The 14,097-nt window shown below is 50.3% G+C and overlaps 1 protein-coding gene across 14 annotated transcripts in view; it reads right to left on the bottom strand.

Moving 5' to 3' along the window:
- The window catches only part of BAZ2B (bromodomain adjacent to zinc finger domain 2B), a 1,380,234-nt gene that overhangs the window by 599,617 nt on the left and 766,520 nt on the right, over positions 1–14,097 (bottom strand). For all 14 annotated transcript variants that reach the window (XM_086956655.1, XM_086956643.1, XM_086956644.1 and 11 more), the window contains 2 exons: positions 13,042–13,182; positions 9,190–9,444 (listed from right to left, as the gene is read on the bottom strand). In XM_086956655.1, the coding sequence (XP_086812781.1) occupies positions 9,190–9,444; positions 13,042–13,182 (396 nt within the window). The remainder of the gene's footprint in view (positions 1–9,189; positions 9,445–13,041; positions 13,183–14,097) is intronic.

The raw sequence follows: 14,097 nt of genomic DNA, 5'->3' as shown, positions 1-14,097 counted from the left end.
TATTAGCAGTTCTGCATAAGTTAATATTGCAGCTAAATTCACTGATCGCTAAATTAATAAGCACTGGCAAAGCCAACAATCTCTCCTTTAGGACTTATTAGGTGAGCAAATGCCTTTTGGCCTTGTGGTACAGCATCAACAAAATGCTTTTTGCCAATGCAGCACACCAAAAAAGGAAAAATGCTTTAAGATGCGACATGCAGAAAGCGCATAATGACAACTGAAACATACAATAGGCGATAGGAGAGATGTGTGCAAATAGTGTAATCACTGGCAATTGCTTGGCCTTGCATTCCAAAGTATCGTTTTTTGCCCACAGTGCCACTCCAGACAGAGGCAAGCATTAACTAAATCAATTCTGACGCTGTTCCTCATGGGAACATTTTGAACCTCCAGGTGAGGCCTCCTTTGGAAGAGACCACAAGCAAACCAGACCTGATTCATCACTACACAAATGTGTGCTTACTAAATTACGCAGGTGCCAGTTTCTTTGTTTACTGGTCTAAAATGGCTGACACCACTTGGGGCAATAAAAAAAACATTTGAATTACACTAAAGAACATTTCAGCAAGCAAAGCAGCGAGGCTCTACAAGAAATATGAAAGTAAAAAAAAATGAAAAGGTCTGCGAAGGGTGGGTGCGGAACAAAGTAGTGGGCGGGGAGAGGCACGGGGGACAGTGAAGGATAATATAAAATATATAGGTGAATGAGGGGAGAAGGGATAAAGGAGGGGAAAACAAGCACACAGGATAAAGTCGCTCGGAGCGCAGGACACTAGCACAAAAGAAAGGAATACATGAGGGACAGAGCAAAACAGAGCATGTGGGTGTATATTTGGCAGGGAAAAGAAGTACGAGGGAGAGAGCTTGAATGCACATTCGCTCGTATTGATTACTAAACGAAAAAGAAAAAAGTAGTACCCTAAAGAACAAGTTACTTACCTTCGGTAACGATATATCTGTAAGAAACATTAGTTAGTGTTAGATTCCTTACCTTAGAATATCCCCAGGCGTCAGTCTGGATCCGGAAACTTTTGCGTAGCAGTACCCCTGCGCGTCGGTAGGCGTCGTCTGCAGGCGTCCCCTGCGGCTCCGCGTCCGTCGTTGGCGTCGTGCGCCGTGATGACGTCGCTGGAGTATATAGACGCCGCCTCCGCGCGCTGACGTCAGTTCTTTGCACACAGCATTTCCGCGCCAGGAGACGCAGAGCCATGAGAGAACCAACACTGGTGCCATGTAAAACTAGGGCCCTGAAAGGGATGACCTTAACCCTAGGTATCAGTTCGCAGAACGGGGAGGATGGGTGGGTTCGGTAAGGAATCTAACACTAACTAATGTTTCTTACAGATATATCGTTACCGAAGGTAAGTAACTTGTTCATCTGAAAGAAACACGTTAGTGTTAGATTCCTTACCTTAGAATACATACCCCAGCAATACCAACCCCGGTGGTGGGTCTGCGAACCAATACAAAACTACACCAGAAAGTCCTGGAGGACAGAACGGCCAAAGAAGCCATCCCTCCGGACTTGACTGTCCAGGCAGTAGTGCCTCGCAAAGGTGTGCAGCGAGGCCCACGTAGCCGCTTGGCAAATGTCCTGCAAGGGGACTCCCCGGCCCAGGGCAGTAGTAGCCGCCGTGGCCCGAGTGGAATGGGCCCTCAGCCCAACAGGAGGCTCCTTCCGAGCCAAAGAGTAGCACGCTTTGATGCAGAGGACGACCCATCGAGAGATGGTTCGTTTACAAACCGCCCGTCCCTTCTTCGCACCCACGTAGCCAACAAACAGTTGGTCAGCCACCCGGAACTGGCGTGTGCGATCCATGTAGAATGAAAGCGCACGTTTTGGGTCCAGACGGTGGAGCCGCTCTTCATCCTTTGAAGGATGCGGAGGCGGGAAGAAGGAAGGGAGGGTGATGGACTGCCCGATGTGAAAGGCCGAAACAACCTTGGGCAGGAAAGAAGGTCTAGTCCTCAGAACCACCTTATCAGGATGAATGGACAGGAAAGGAGGTTGGACAGAAAGAGCCTGGAGCTCACTCACTCTCCTGGCAGAGGTGATGGCAACCAGGAAAGCCGTCTTTAAAGTCAGGAGACGGAGAGGACAAGAATGAAGGGGCTCAAAGGGAGCACACATCAGGAAGGTCAGAACCAGGTTCAAATCCCACTGAGGCATCACAAACGGAACAGGTGGAAACATGTGAGTGATGCCTTTTAAGAACCGAGTTACAATCGGGGATTTGAACAAAGAAGGCTGATCAGGAAGCCTCAAAAAGGCTGAAAGGGCAGAAAGGTAGCCCAGAGCAGAGCCCTGCTGGGCAAGAGAAAGAAGAAAGAGAAGAACCTCCGAAAGAGGGGCAGAGAGAGGATCCACAGCCTTTGCTGTGCACCATGCCACAAATCTGTTCCACCGACAGGCGTATACCGACTTAGTGGAGGGACGCCTGGCTGCCAGAATAACATCACAGACTTCAGGAGGCAAGTCAAATGGCCTCAACTGCCGCCGCTCAATCTCCAAGCATGGAGGTGGAGACTGGACAGGTTCGGGTGGAGGACCGTCCCCTGCTGCTCCGACAGAAGGTCCTCCCGAAGGGGCAGGCGCATCGGGGGACCGACTGACATGCTGAGTAGCTCGGGATACCAGTATCTTCGAGCCCAGTCCGGAGCCACAAGGATAACTTGGGCCCGGTCGCGCCTGATCTTCTTCAGCACTCTGGGCAGAAGTGGTATAGGCGGAAAGGCGTATAACAGACCGCAACTCCACTCGCGCCGAAAGGCGTCGCCGTGCGAGTGCCGTCTTGGAAACTCCAACGCGCAGAACTGATGACATTGCGCGTTCTCTTCTGTGGCGAATAGATCTAACCAAGGCTCTCCCCATTGCAGAAAGATGCCTTGCGCAACGTCCGAGTTCAGACGCCATTCGTGATCCATCGAGCACCGACGGCTGAGTTCGTCCGCCCTGGCGTTCAGAGAACCTGCCAGGTGTTGAACCGTCAGAGTCACGCCCTGACGTTCCAGCCATTGCCAGAGGCGCAGAGCCTCCCGGCAAAGGGTCCACGACCCCACTCCGCCCTATTTGTTGCAGTACCACATGGCGGTGGTGTTGTCGGTGAACACCTGCACTACACTCCCGTTGACAAAGGGGAGGAATGCCTTCAGTGCCAGACGAATCGCCCGCAGCTCCAACAGGTTGATATGGAGCCGGGACTCCGCCGGAGATCAGATGCCTCTGATCTCTGCCTCTCCCAAGTGGCCACCCCAGCCCTGGAGGGACGCGTCCGTCACGACAACGTGCTCCGGTTGGGGAAGGGAGAGGGACTTGCCCCTGACCCAATCGCGGTCCGTAAGCCACCACTGCAGTTGTCTCGCAGTGCCCTCCGAGATCAAGACGTGGTCGGACAAGTTGCCCTGATGCTGGGCCCACTGAAACTTCAGAACCCACTGCAGAGCCCGCATCCGCCACCGGGCGTGATGCACCAGAAGGATGCAGGAAGCCATCAGTCCCAGCAGCCGCAGCGTCAACCTGACCGAAACTCGGGATAGCGGCTGAAAGATGGGAATCAAAGCCTGAATATCCCGAACCCGCCGTTCCGGAGGATAAACCCGAAACTGCGCCGAGTCCAGAACCGCTCCGATGAAAAGGAGCTTTTGAGAGGGACACAGGTGTGATTTCGGCACATTGACGGAGAACCCCAGGTCGTGCAAGAGGTCTGCCGTCATCTGAAGGTGGTGGACGACTGTCTGGGGCGAGCCCGCCTTCAACAACCAGTCGTCTAGGTAGGGGAAGACTGAAACCCCCAACCTGCGCAGATGGGCTGCGACCACCGCCATCACCTTTGTGAACACCCGTGGGGCGCTGGTAAGGCCGAAGGGGAGCACGATAAACTGAAAGTGCTCCAGGCCTACCGTGAACCGCAGGTAACGCCGGTGGGCCGGCAGGACGGGAATGTGAAAATAGGCGTCCTGCAAGTCCAACGCTACCATCCAGTCTTGTGGGTCTAGAGCAGCCAAGACCTGAGCTAACGTCAACATCTTGAACTTCTCCTTCCGGAGGAAGCCGTTGACGTTCCTTAGATCCAAGATAGGACGTAGGCCCCCCTTGTCCTTCTTGGGCACCAGAAAGTAGTGGGAATAGCAACCACGCCCTACTTCTGGCCCAGGAACGCGCTCGATGGCCCCCTTGGCCAAGAGGGCCGTAACTTCCTCCTGCAGAAGTGTCAAGTGGTCCCCCGACACACGGTGGTTCTGCGGTGGCATGGCTGGAGGAGAGGTCTCGAAGGGGAGGGAGTAGCCCCTTCGGACGATTTGCAGCACCCACCTGTCCGAAGTGATCGTGCGCCAGTGAGCGTGGTGATGGCGAACCCTGCCACCCACTGGCGTCACATGGGGCCGAAAGCACGGACTAGGAGGATTTTGGGGTAGATGCTGCGGGGGAAGGTGTGGTCTGACCCCGCCGTTGTCCCCGACCGCCACCACGGCGGTTTCCACGGCCGCCACCGCGTTGAAAGGATTGTTGCGGCGCGTGGCTGGCAGCACGTGTGGGGGCGCCCCTTCCTTGGCCACGAAAGGGACGAAACGAACCCGGTTGCTGACGCTGGGTCGAGAGACCCAAGGACTTGGCCGTGACCCTGGAGTCCTTGAAGCGTTCCAGCGCGTGGTCCGCCTTGTCACCGAACAGGTGACAGCCATCAAACGGCATGTCCATCAAGGTATTCTGGACATCAGCCGAAAAATTGGCGGATCTCAGCCAGGCGTGGCGACGAATCGCCACCGTCGTAGACATAGCTCTGCCCAGCGAGTCGGTCGTATCAAGACCACACCGTATCGAATATTTCGCTGCATCTCGGCCCTCAGCCACAGCCTGACCGAGTTTTGCCCGCACCTCCATGGGGCATTCTGGCAGCAGCTCCGCGACCGTATCCCACACAGAGTGGGTGTAGCGGCCCAAGAGGCAAGCGGTGTTGCAAGACCGCAGGCCCAAACTAATGGACGAGAAGACCTTCTTGCCAAATTGGTCATACCTCTTGGATTCCCGGTCGGGCGGGGCCGACGGGAATGCGGACTGGGAGGTTGAGGCCTGGATCACCAGACTCTCAGGGGTGGGGTGGGTAGACAGGAACTTGGGGTCGTCCGGACAAGGACGGTGGCGCCTGGCCACGTTCCGATCAACAGGCGCACCTGAAGCGGGCCTGGACCACGTGCCCAACAGAACGTCTGACAAGGCTTCATTAAACGGCAGCAGTGGCTCCTGTGGGCATGAGTGCGGTTTGAAGGCCTCGGTGAGGATGTTAGGCCTCACGGCCGCGACGGGGAGCTCAAGGTGTAAGGCCTTGGCAGCCCTCATCAGCACCACAGAATATGCAGCTCCCTCCACCGATGCCACGGAACGAGGAGAGATCAAACCAGGGTTAGGAGAGTCGTCCAGACCACTGGCATCCCCCAAGTCACCCGTCCAGTCCGGGTCGTACTGGCACTCGCGTGACAGAGGGTCCTCGGACCCCTCCCAACCTTCACCGAACTCTTCATCATCTCCGTATTCGGAGTCAACGATGTAGACCGGGTCCTCGGGGTTCGTGGGCCCCATCGGCGCCGGGACCGGCGTCGAGCGACGCCCGTCCGGCCCCGCGTCCGGCGTCGGTGAAGGTAGGGGAACGGCGCCGCCCGGAGCCGGCGCCGGAGCCCCAGTGCCGCCCGAAGCCGGCACCGAGGAACCGGCGTTGCGCGGAGGCGGAGCCGCGGGCAACCCCGATGGAATCGGCGCCGGGTTGGATGGGCATCCATCCGGCGTCGACCCCGAAGGCCCTAGCGGCGCCGGGATCGGCGCCGGAATCGGAGCATCCGACGGCGTCGAGGTAGGGTCAGCAGAACCGCTAGGGCCCCTGGACGGGTTCACTGGGCCCGTAGGCGCCGTGGAACCCGCCGGAGGAGACAGGGCCCTCATGGCCATGAGGAACGCCTCTATCTCCTCAGGCGTCGCACCGTGCCCAGGGACCTGAGGGTATGGGGCAGGCCGCGCCGGCGACTCTCGCGGAGCCGCGGGGTTGGGGTCACCCGAACCCCCGGCCGCATCGCGCGAGCGTCGGGGGGAGTCGGGGGTACGAGGACGACGCCCCGACCTCTTGTGTTTCTTACCTGACGAGGATGACAAGTGGTGTCGACTTCCGGAACGCTCGGCGCGGCCCCGCGACCGCTCCCTCGAACGCTCTCTCGACCTCCGGCCGGACCGGGACCGCTCCCGGTCCCGACGTGGGGCCGACACCCGGAGCTCCAGTAGCTTGCGGGACCGCTCCCGTCTAGCTTTGCTGGTGAGGGCCCGGCAGTCGACGCAGGAGTCCACGTCGTGGTCGGGGCCCAGACACCGGAGACAGAGGCGGTGATGGTCTGTGACCGACATCGTGCGCTCACAGTCATCACAGTGCTTGAACCCAGGCATCCTAACAGGCACAAAGTGATAACAACTCGAAAAAACTTGGTCAAAGACCGGAGTACTGCTCTTCAGATCTGCGTCCACTGGCGCGGAAAAAAGAAGAACTGACGTCAGCGCGCGGAGGCGGCGTCTATATACTCCAGCGACGTCATCACGGCGCACGACGCCAACGACGGACGCGGAGCCGCAGGGGACGCCTGCAGACGACGCCTACCGACGCGCAGGGGTACTGCTACGCAAAAGTTTCCGGATCCAGACTGACGCCTGGGGATATTCTAAGGTAAGGAACGTGTTTCTTTCAGATAGTGATCAGTGGATAGATACAGGTCAGCCAATCAAAAGAAGGCTATACTACAACACAAGAAAAGAAATGAAGGCAGTCCATTGATTAATAAGCAAACAAATGAAAACGACATTAAAGCCAACCAATGGAAGCAACTGTGGGCTCTAAGCCCACTGAGGGTCCTTGGTATAGCACACAAAAGGTCTTTTGCAACCAGACTGCTAACAATTGCCTGGTATGCTATACCTAAAAGATGTTGAAGTCCCTTGATAATCTGCAAATGTAAGAAACTGAACTCAAAAGAAAGATTTTGAACAACAATCTCTTAATTAGGGCTAAACTTATTACATTTTTTGAAGGAGTTGCAACAAGTTTAAATCAATATATTTTCATTAAGCTGTGCTTTTGTGACATTTTGATATGCTCTTTCATTATTTTGCAAACTATTCAGAGCGAATGAAAACGATGAAACATATGTTGTCCCGAGCAACTGAAATTGTTTTTTTACCAAGGCTTTACTTTCAAAGCGTAATATATTAGTTGAAACAAATGTTGACTGCCAATTGGTGGTAACATTTGTAATTTAGCAAGTCTTCTAGAGTCTGCTGAAAGTAACTGCTTTTGAAGAAAACCATGGCTGCATTAACTGTGAAAGCGGAGTGGTAGAAGTTGTGCAAACAACAATAATTGGTACATCAGTGCCATTGAGCACGCAATGCACATTTTGGTCCATAAATAAAAAGATCCCTTGTGTTCCATTGTTCACTTTATTCAGGTTGATTCACCATGTCTTTCATATGCGCCAATTTCACCAGTAAGCTTCAAGTCGTAGTTTAGACATTTCGCTGGCGGTCCTTCCCGGACAAAGCTTAAGTGAATAAATAAAAAAATGGGACACCACTGATCTTTTTAATTATGGACTAAAATGTGTATTGTGTGCTCGAGAGCACTGATGTAGTTATTGACACCCATTTTGGGTTTGGAGGAGGTGTGGTGGCCACTCATCCCCATTTGAACACAGTGAAGATCGAATTGCTCCTGAAATGTTTGTTGCACCCGGTTTGTTTTGCTTGCTACCAATTTTTTTTTTACACGATTGGTTCAGGACTTAATCATGCACCTTCATAAAACCAGTGCCTGCCTGGCAATTATCAAATAATCAGATTTAAAGCGGAGAAAAAGATTTTTAAATGGCAAACATCCAGGAGTATTCAGGAATAGGTCAATCAACTATTCTTCGTCAAGCATTCCTAACATGGAAACTGCACCGCGGAGTTCTGCAAGAAGAAATTGCACGTTGCCATGTATTCCAGGTGTCATGGTGAACCAATGTACCTTCTGGAGAAAAGTAAACTCAATCATTCCTGATGAAAGTTTCAAATCAGTTATTCAGGTTATAGTTTTTATCAAATAATAACAAAGGTACAGCTAGTCTAGCAGATGTTTCTAGGTCATGCCTGGTCCACTAAAAACACCCTGCAGTCAGTTGCCTGTCTGGTTATTGGTATTAAGACCGAAAAGCTTAATCAAAGCATCCAACAAACAGACTAATCTCTACTAGTAGCTAGGTTTACCAAGAACACCCCAGCTTACCTTGCAGACAAGTTCACTATCCCTGGCGGTTCTCTGCAAACCGCAGCCAGGACAACAGCAGACTAAAAAGCTTAAAAAATAAAAATAAGGTAGCAGGCTTTTTCTGTCTATGCACACCAGATCTGTAGCAATACCCTTTCCCTCCCCCCAACAAGACACCTCGATTCTGCTCCAATTTAAGAAAGAGCAGAAGTCGCTCCTCTTTAAAGAACACTACATTACAATGCATTAATTCAATCCAGATACCTTCCTGATCACTGGTTTATTGTATGCCCTTCTTTGACCCTGCACATCGTTCTGCTGCCCTTTGGTTAGGTTTGCACTATAAAAATAGCGCATAAATATATACATAAAACACAAGATTCTAATAACGTGGCACTGCCAGAACATTTGTGAACACCAGAGGTGGATCTCATTCGACCTAAAACACTCACACGTAGTGTTTAGCTATGTTGACCCAAAAACGAGAAATCTAATGCAGAAGATAAAAAGGGCCAGCTCCCACCTACCCACCCAGGGATTCACTACCTCTTGCACTCCAGTCCCATTTTTACAGAACATTCAGAAATACCAGTTCATTATCATTACAGCTCTTTCGAGATGCTGTTGCCACCCGGCTAAATGCCATTAGAAGCACATAATGACTTGAAACCAGGCTACAGTGGGCAACGAGATCTATTCTTTAACACACAATATATGAAAAGGATGCTCTCATCAATGTAATTGATACTCCTTTTTGTGGCTCTGACTATTTTACTGTAATCTCATACTGTTGCAGATGGTCCAGATTATTCTGTATTGGTCAATATCTATACCTGTGACAACATGTCGAAAACGTGACTGATGCAGCCTACTGATATTTCATGTACAGGATCAACTGTGATAGTACCTTATATCCTGGTGGTAATCCGGGATCGCACACAGCAGCTGACAGGAGCCTCACAAGCAGGTCCTGTACTTCTTCAAGACTCGATCCCCTATTTATTAATCCCTCTTGAAGAGTACTCAAATTGGGGATATCCGTACTCAAATCGAAACCCAGAACTTTACCAAAGTTGCGCAGGAATTGTACTACCATGAGGCAATCTGAAAATGTACTTCCTGAAAGAATAAGGCCTGGAATACGAAGCAATTCTGGCAATGGCTGAAAATAAAAATAAAGAAGTTAAGTGGAAAATCTTTGTAACACATTTACAATTGTTTCCCAAGAATCAAAAATATAGCTTGTGAAATTTAAATATAGCATATTGGTTGATAAAAATGTTTTTGCTGAACAACGGATACCCTAATTTCTAAGCAGTTTAGTTGCAAGTATGTAAAAGTTTTATGATGGCTTATTCATAACAAGCATTGGCATAGCCAATAGATCTCGCATTTGGGACCTTATAAGTGTTTAGCCATGCAACAGTTGGTGTTGTTGCACCAAGGATATTCTGCTGCATAACTAAATACTTATAAGTCCCAAAGGAGAGACCTATTGGCTATGCCATTGCGTGTTTGTTTTTTGTTGCTGTTTTGTTTAAGTTACCAGATCTACAATAGCTGGACATGGTTTTTGTTAACAGTACTTTGCATCAAATTAACTTGTTTTCATTGCTCTGAATGTTGTTTCCATTCTGGTTCTTGGAAACAGTCATTCCCGAGGGTGTGGGGGTTGCCTAGTTGTGCGCATGCGCCAAAATTTGCAAATTAGAAAAAGCCTGGTGCATGCGCAATTTACAAGTGTGGAGTGAGTGAGCCCCAGGCAGCATGACTCACTCACACAGAGTTCATGCATTGCACCTGCATACTCAGCAGGGTTTAAGGAAACTCGACCCACTCCCTCCCAGGCATCGAACACATATGTACCAAGAAACTCTGAGAAGAGCCTGCCTGCTGCACCGACGGCTGGTTGTGTGTGTGCCTGGTGAAAGCGTGCATTGACAGCTGGTGGTGTGTCTGCCCGGTGAAAGCGTGCACTGACGGCTGGTGGTGTGTGTCCGGTGAAAGCGTGCACTGACGGCTGTTGGTGTGTGTGTGCCCGGTGAAAGCGTACACTGACGGCTGGTGGTGTGTGTGCCTGGTGGAAACGTTCACTCAGGGCTGGTGGTGTGTGTGCCTGGTGGAAGCGTGCACTGATGGCTGGTGGTGTGTGTGCCTGGGGGAAGCGTGCACTGACGGCTGGTGGTGTGTGTGCCTTGTGGAAGCGTGTGCCTGGTGGAAGCGTGCCCTGATGGCCGGTGGTGTGTGTGCCCGGTGAAAGCGTGCCCTGATGGCTGGTGGTGTGTGTGCCCGGTGAAAGCGTGCACTGATGGCTGGTGGTGTGTGTGCCTGGTGGAAGCGTGCACTGACGGCTGGTGGTGTGTGTGCCTGGTGGAAGCGTGAACTGACGGCTGGTGGTGTGTGTGCCTGGTGGAAGCGTGCACTGATGGCTGGTGGTGTGTGTGCCTGGTGGAAGCGTGTGCCTGGTGGAAGCGTGCCGAGACGGCTGATAGTGTGTGTGCCTGGTGGAAGCGTGCACTGACGGCTGGTGGTGTGTGTGCCTGGTGGAAGCGTGCACTGACGGCTGGTGGTGTGTGTGCCTGGTGGAAGCATGCACTGACGGCTGGTGGTGTGTGTGTCTGGTGAAAGCGGGTACTGGAGGTTGGTGGTGGTGTGTGCCTGGTTAAAGCGGGTACTGACGGTTGGTGGTGTGTATGCCTGGTGAAAGCGTGCACTGACGGCTGGTGGTGTGTGTGCCTGGTGGGAGCGTGCACTAATGGCTGGTGGTGTGTGTGCCTGGTGGAAGCGTGCACTGATGGCTGGTGGTGTGTGTGCCTGGTGGAAGAGGGCACTGACGGCTGGTGGTGTGTGTGCCTGGCGTAAGCGTGCACTGACGGCTGGTGGTGTGTGTGCATGGTGGAAGTGTGCACTGACGGCTGGTGGTGTGTGTGCCTGGTGGAAGCGTGCACTGACAGCTGGTGGTGTGTGTGTGGCTGGTGAAAGCATGCACTGACGGTTGGTAGTGTGACACGGCATGGGGGGAGGTTGTGCCTGGTGGAAGCGTGTGCCTGGTGGAAGCATGCACGGACGGCTGGTGGTGTGTGTGCCTGGTGCAAGCGTGCACTGACGGCTGGTGGTGTGTGTGCCTGGTGGAAGCGTGCAGTGATGGCTGGTGGTGTGTGCCTGGTGAAGGCGTGCAGTGATGGCTGGTGGTGTGTGCCTGGTGAAGGCGTGCAGTGATGGCTGGTGGTGTGTGCCTGGTGAAAGCGTGCTTAGACGGCTGGTGGTGTGTGTGCCTGGTGGAAGCATGCACTGACAGCTGGTGGTGTGCGTGCTTGGTGGAAGTGTGCACTGACGGCTGGTGGTGTGTATGTGCCTGTGAAAGCGTGCACCGACGGCTGGTGGTGTGTTGCCTGTTGAACAGATGGTGCATTATTCACAGCTAGAAGACACAACTGAAGCTGACCAGGAGGGAGGGGGGAAAGGGAGGAGGTAGTGCAAGCAGAGGAGCATGATTACAGCAATAAACACACAGATGGCAGCTGTGCACGTGAACAAGCTCGTGAACGGAAGCTGTAGGCCAGCAAAAGCCTCTGGTGGCACTTTTAAAAACCACTTACTAAATGTCTCAAAGAAGCAGCGCATGCGCTGTCTCCGGCGAGACCTAAAAAATATTATTCCTATTTAAAAGGGAACTTATAGACCTAAATGATTTATGCACTCTAAAATGAAGAATTAACAGGAACAAAGAACTCCTTTTTTATGACTAAATGCATGACCGTGATCAAGAGAAGCCCTTTATGACTGACAAAGTGATTGATGCAACATACTGATATTTCACTGTACAGAAACAGGAGCTCTGAGGCAAGGTCCTACTAACCTCACACCCACCTAATTTAGATACTGCCCATATTTTCACCTCTCTTTGGATGACTGAATAGATCTAACCTCACATTTTCAGCTAGCATGCAAAAGGTCCACCAACAGTAACTATTACAGTGGCAATTATCTTCTAGCATTTTGTTTGTAAGGGGAATTACGCATGAATATTAATCATACTGGCAGATTGCCTACAACTGTCTCACATCTTCCCAGGAGAAAATGATTACCAGGCCCTGTATGTATCTTTAGGGATGTATTTTGGGCATGTTTTTATTCTTTTTTTGGATTTATAAGCATACATTTGATTTACCAACATGAGTCTAAAGAACTAGCCTTGAATTCGTGGCTTCCTCTCTTTTTAGCGGACATGGCAGCTATAAATATAATATCTGGACTAAGATGGCAGCAGTCCTCTTTTGTGAGTCAAGCTCCAGTCTTCCAGTAGGAGCCACCTATATGACTTTAAACAAATGAAATCATGAGTTGACTTCATTTAAATGCAAGCATTGAGAAAGGCATCCAGCCAAAATACGTTTGCTTGCAATAATCAAGGTATTTGATACCCTGTACTGTCTTTTCAGAAGCAGCTGGATATCAAGCAGGACAGATAGATAGATAGATAGATAGATAGATAGATAGATAGATAGATAGATAGATAGATAGATAGATAGATAGATAGATAGATAGATAGATAGATAGATAGATAGATAGATAGGTATTTGTGAAGGACTGGTGATTGATTTGTATACTGCAAGTTGCAGTTTTTGGTAGACCCTTACATTTCGAATACTGAAAAGTAGATTAAAGAATTAATAAAAAAGGGCATCATTTCAGCTTATATGTACGGTTCTATATATATACATTTTATTTTCATACAAAATTTGACAGCTTGTGTCACCTTCTGATCTCCTAAGCACATATCTTCAGTAGGTTTCTTTAATTCTTTAGCCATTTCTATTTCCAATCTTCGTAGTTCAAGCCTGCGCTCTTTGTTCATTCTCTTTTCATCTTTTTTCTCCTGCTTTAATCGTTCCTTTTCCTAAAAGAAAAACAAGCTGGTTAAATACACATTTATTAAAACACAATGTGTAGTGAGAAACGTATTCAAGAATACACAATGTTCATTTCGTTATTTTACTTGCGTTTTCAACATTTAAATACAGAATGCATCTACCAATTGAATATGGCGTCCGGTTTTATTATAAAAAACTGAGGTGGTGGTCCGTAGTTCAAGAAAGGCATAGTCCAGGAGGGTAAGCGCACTCCAAGTCCTCTAATATGGTGCTTGCAATACTGCAAATCGACACACAAAAACAGGACACTTTAAGTAAATAAAATAAAAGCATTGTTGCTTACAGGTGTAAGAATAATAATTTTTTCAGGTGTATTCTTTGTTCACTAAAGAGTGATTCACCACTTTATTAACACTTGAAGCGGCAGACATCACTCTTTTGTGTTTGACAATACAGGAGAAAGGAAGGCTGGGGTATTTCTTCCTCTTCTTTCTTCTCAGCCACTTCAAAGTCACACTTTGCAAATAAACAGAACCAGGTTTGAATTGAGATCCAGGTTTGAATTTCTTCATCCGAGAAGAAACCAATACTCACCTGTAACTATGGGTTCCCTCATCATGCAGACCTAGCAGGGTTTATCCCAGGGCGGAACATGGCCATAAACTTAATGCGACTCCTGACTGTTTTGTACTCTAACAAATATGACAAGCAGGAGGTGGCGGTGTTCGCAGTGGACATTGAGAAGGCCTTTGATAGCCTTGAGTGGCCCAATCTCTGTGAGGACTTGTCTCAGCTGAGACTGGGAGGAGTCGTTCTTGCATGGATTAGACTACTTTATGCAACCCCTACAGCGGGTGCGTACCGGGATAAGAAACGCGTTACTTACCTGTAACAGCAGTTATCCAGTATTGGTGTCTTTCATAGATTCACATGCCTCAATC

Source organism: Lissotriton vulgaris, chromosome 2_1, assembly GCF_964263255.1.
Source record: "Lissotriton vulgaris chromosome 2_1, aLisVul1.2, whole genome shotgun sequence".
In the NCBI taxonomy this organism is placed as follows: domain Eukaryota; kingdom Metazoa; phylum Chordata; class Amphibia; order Caudata; family Salamandridae; genus Lissotriton; species Lissotriton vulgaris.
This window is presented reverse-complemented; position numbering and strand designations above follow the sequence as displayed.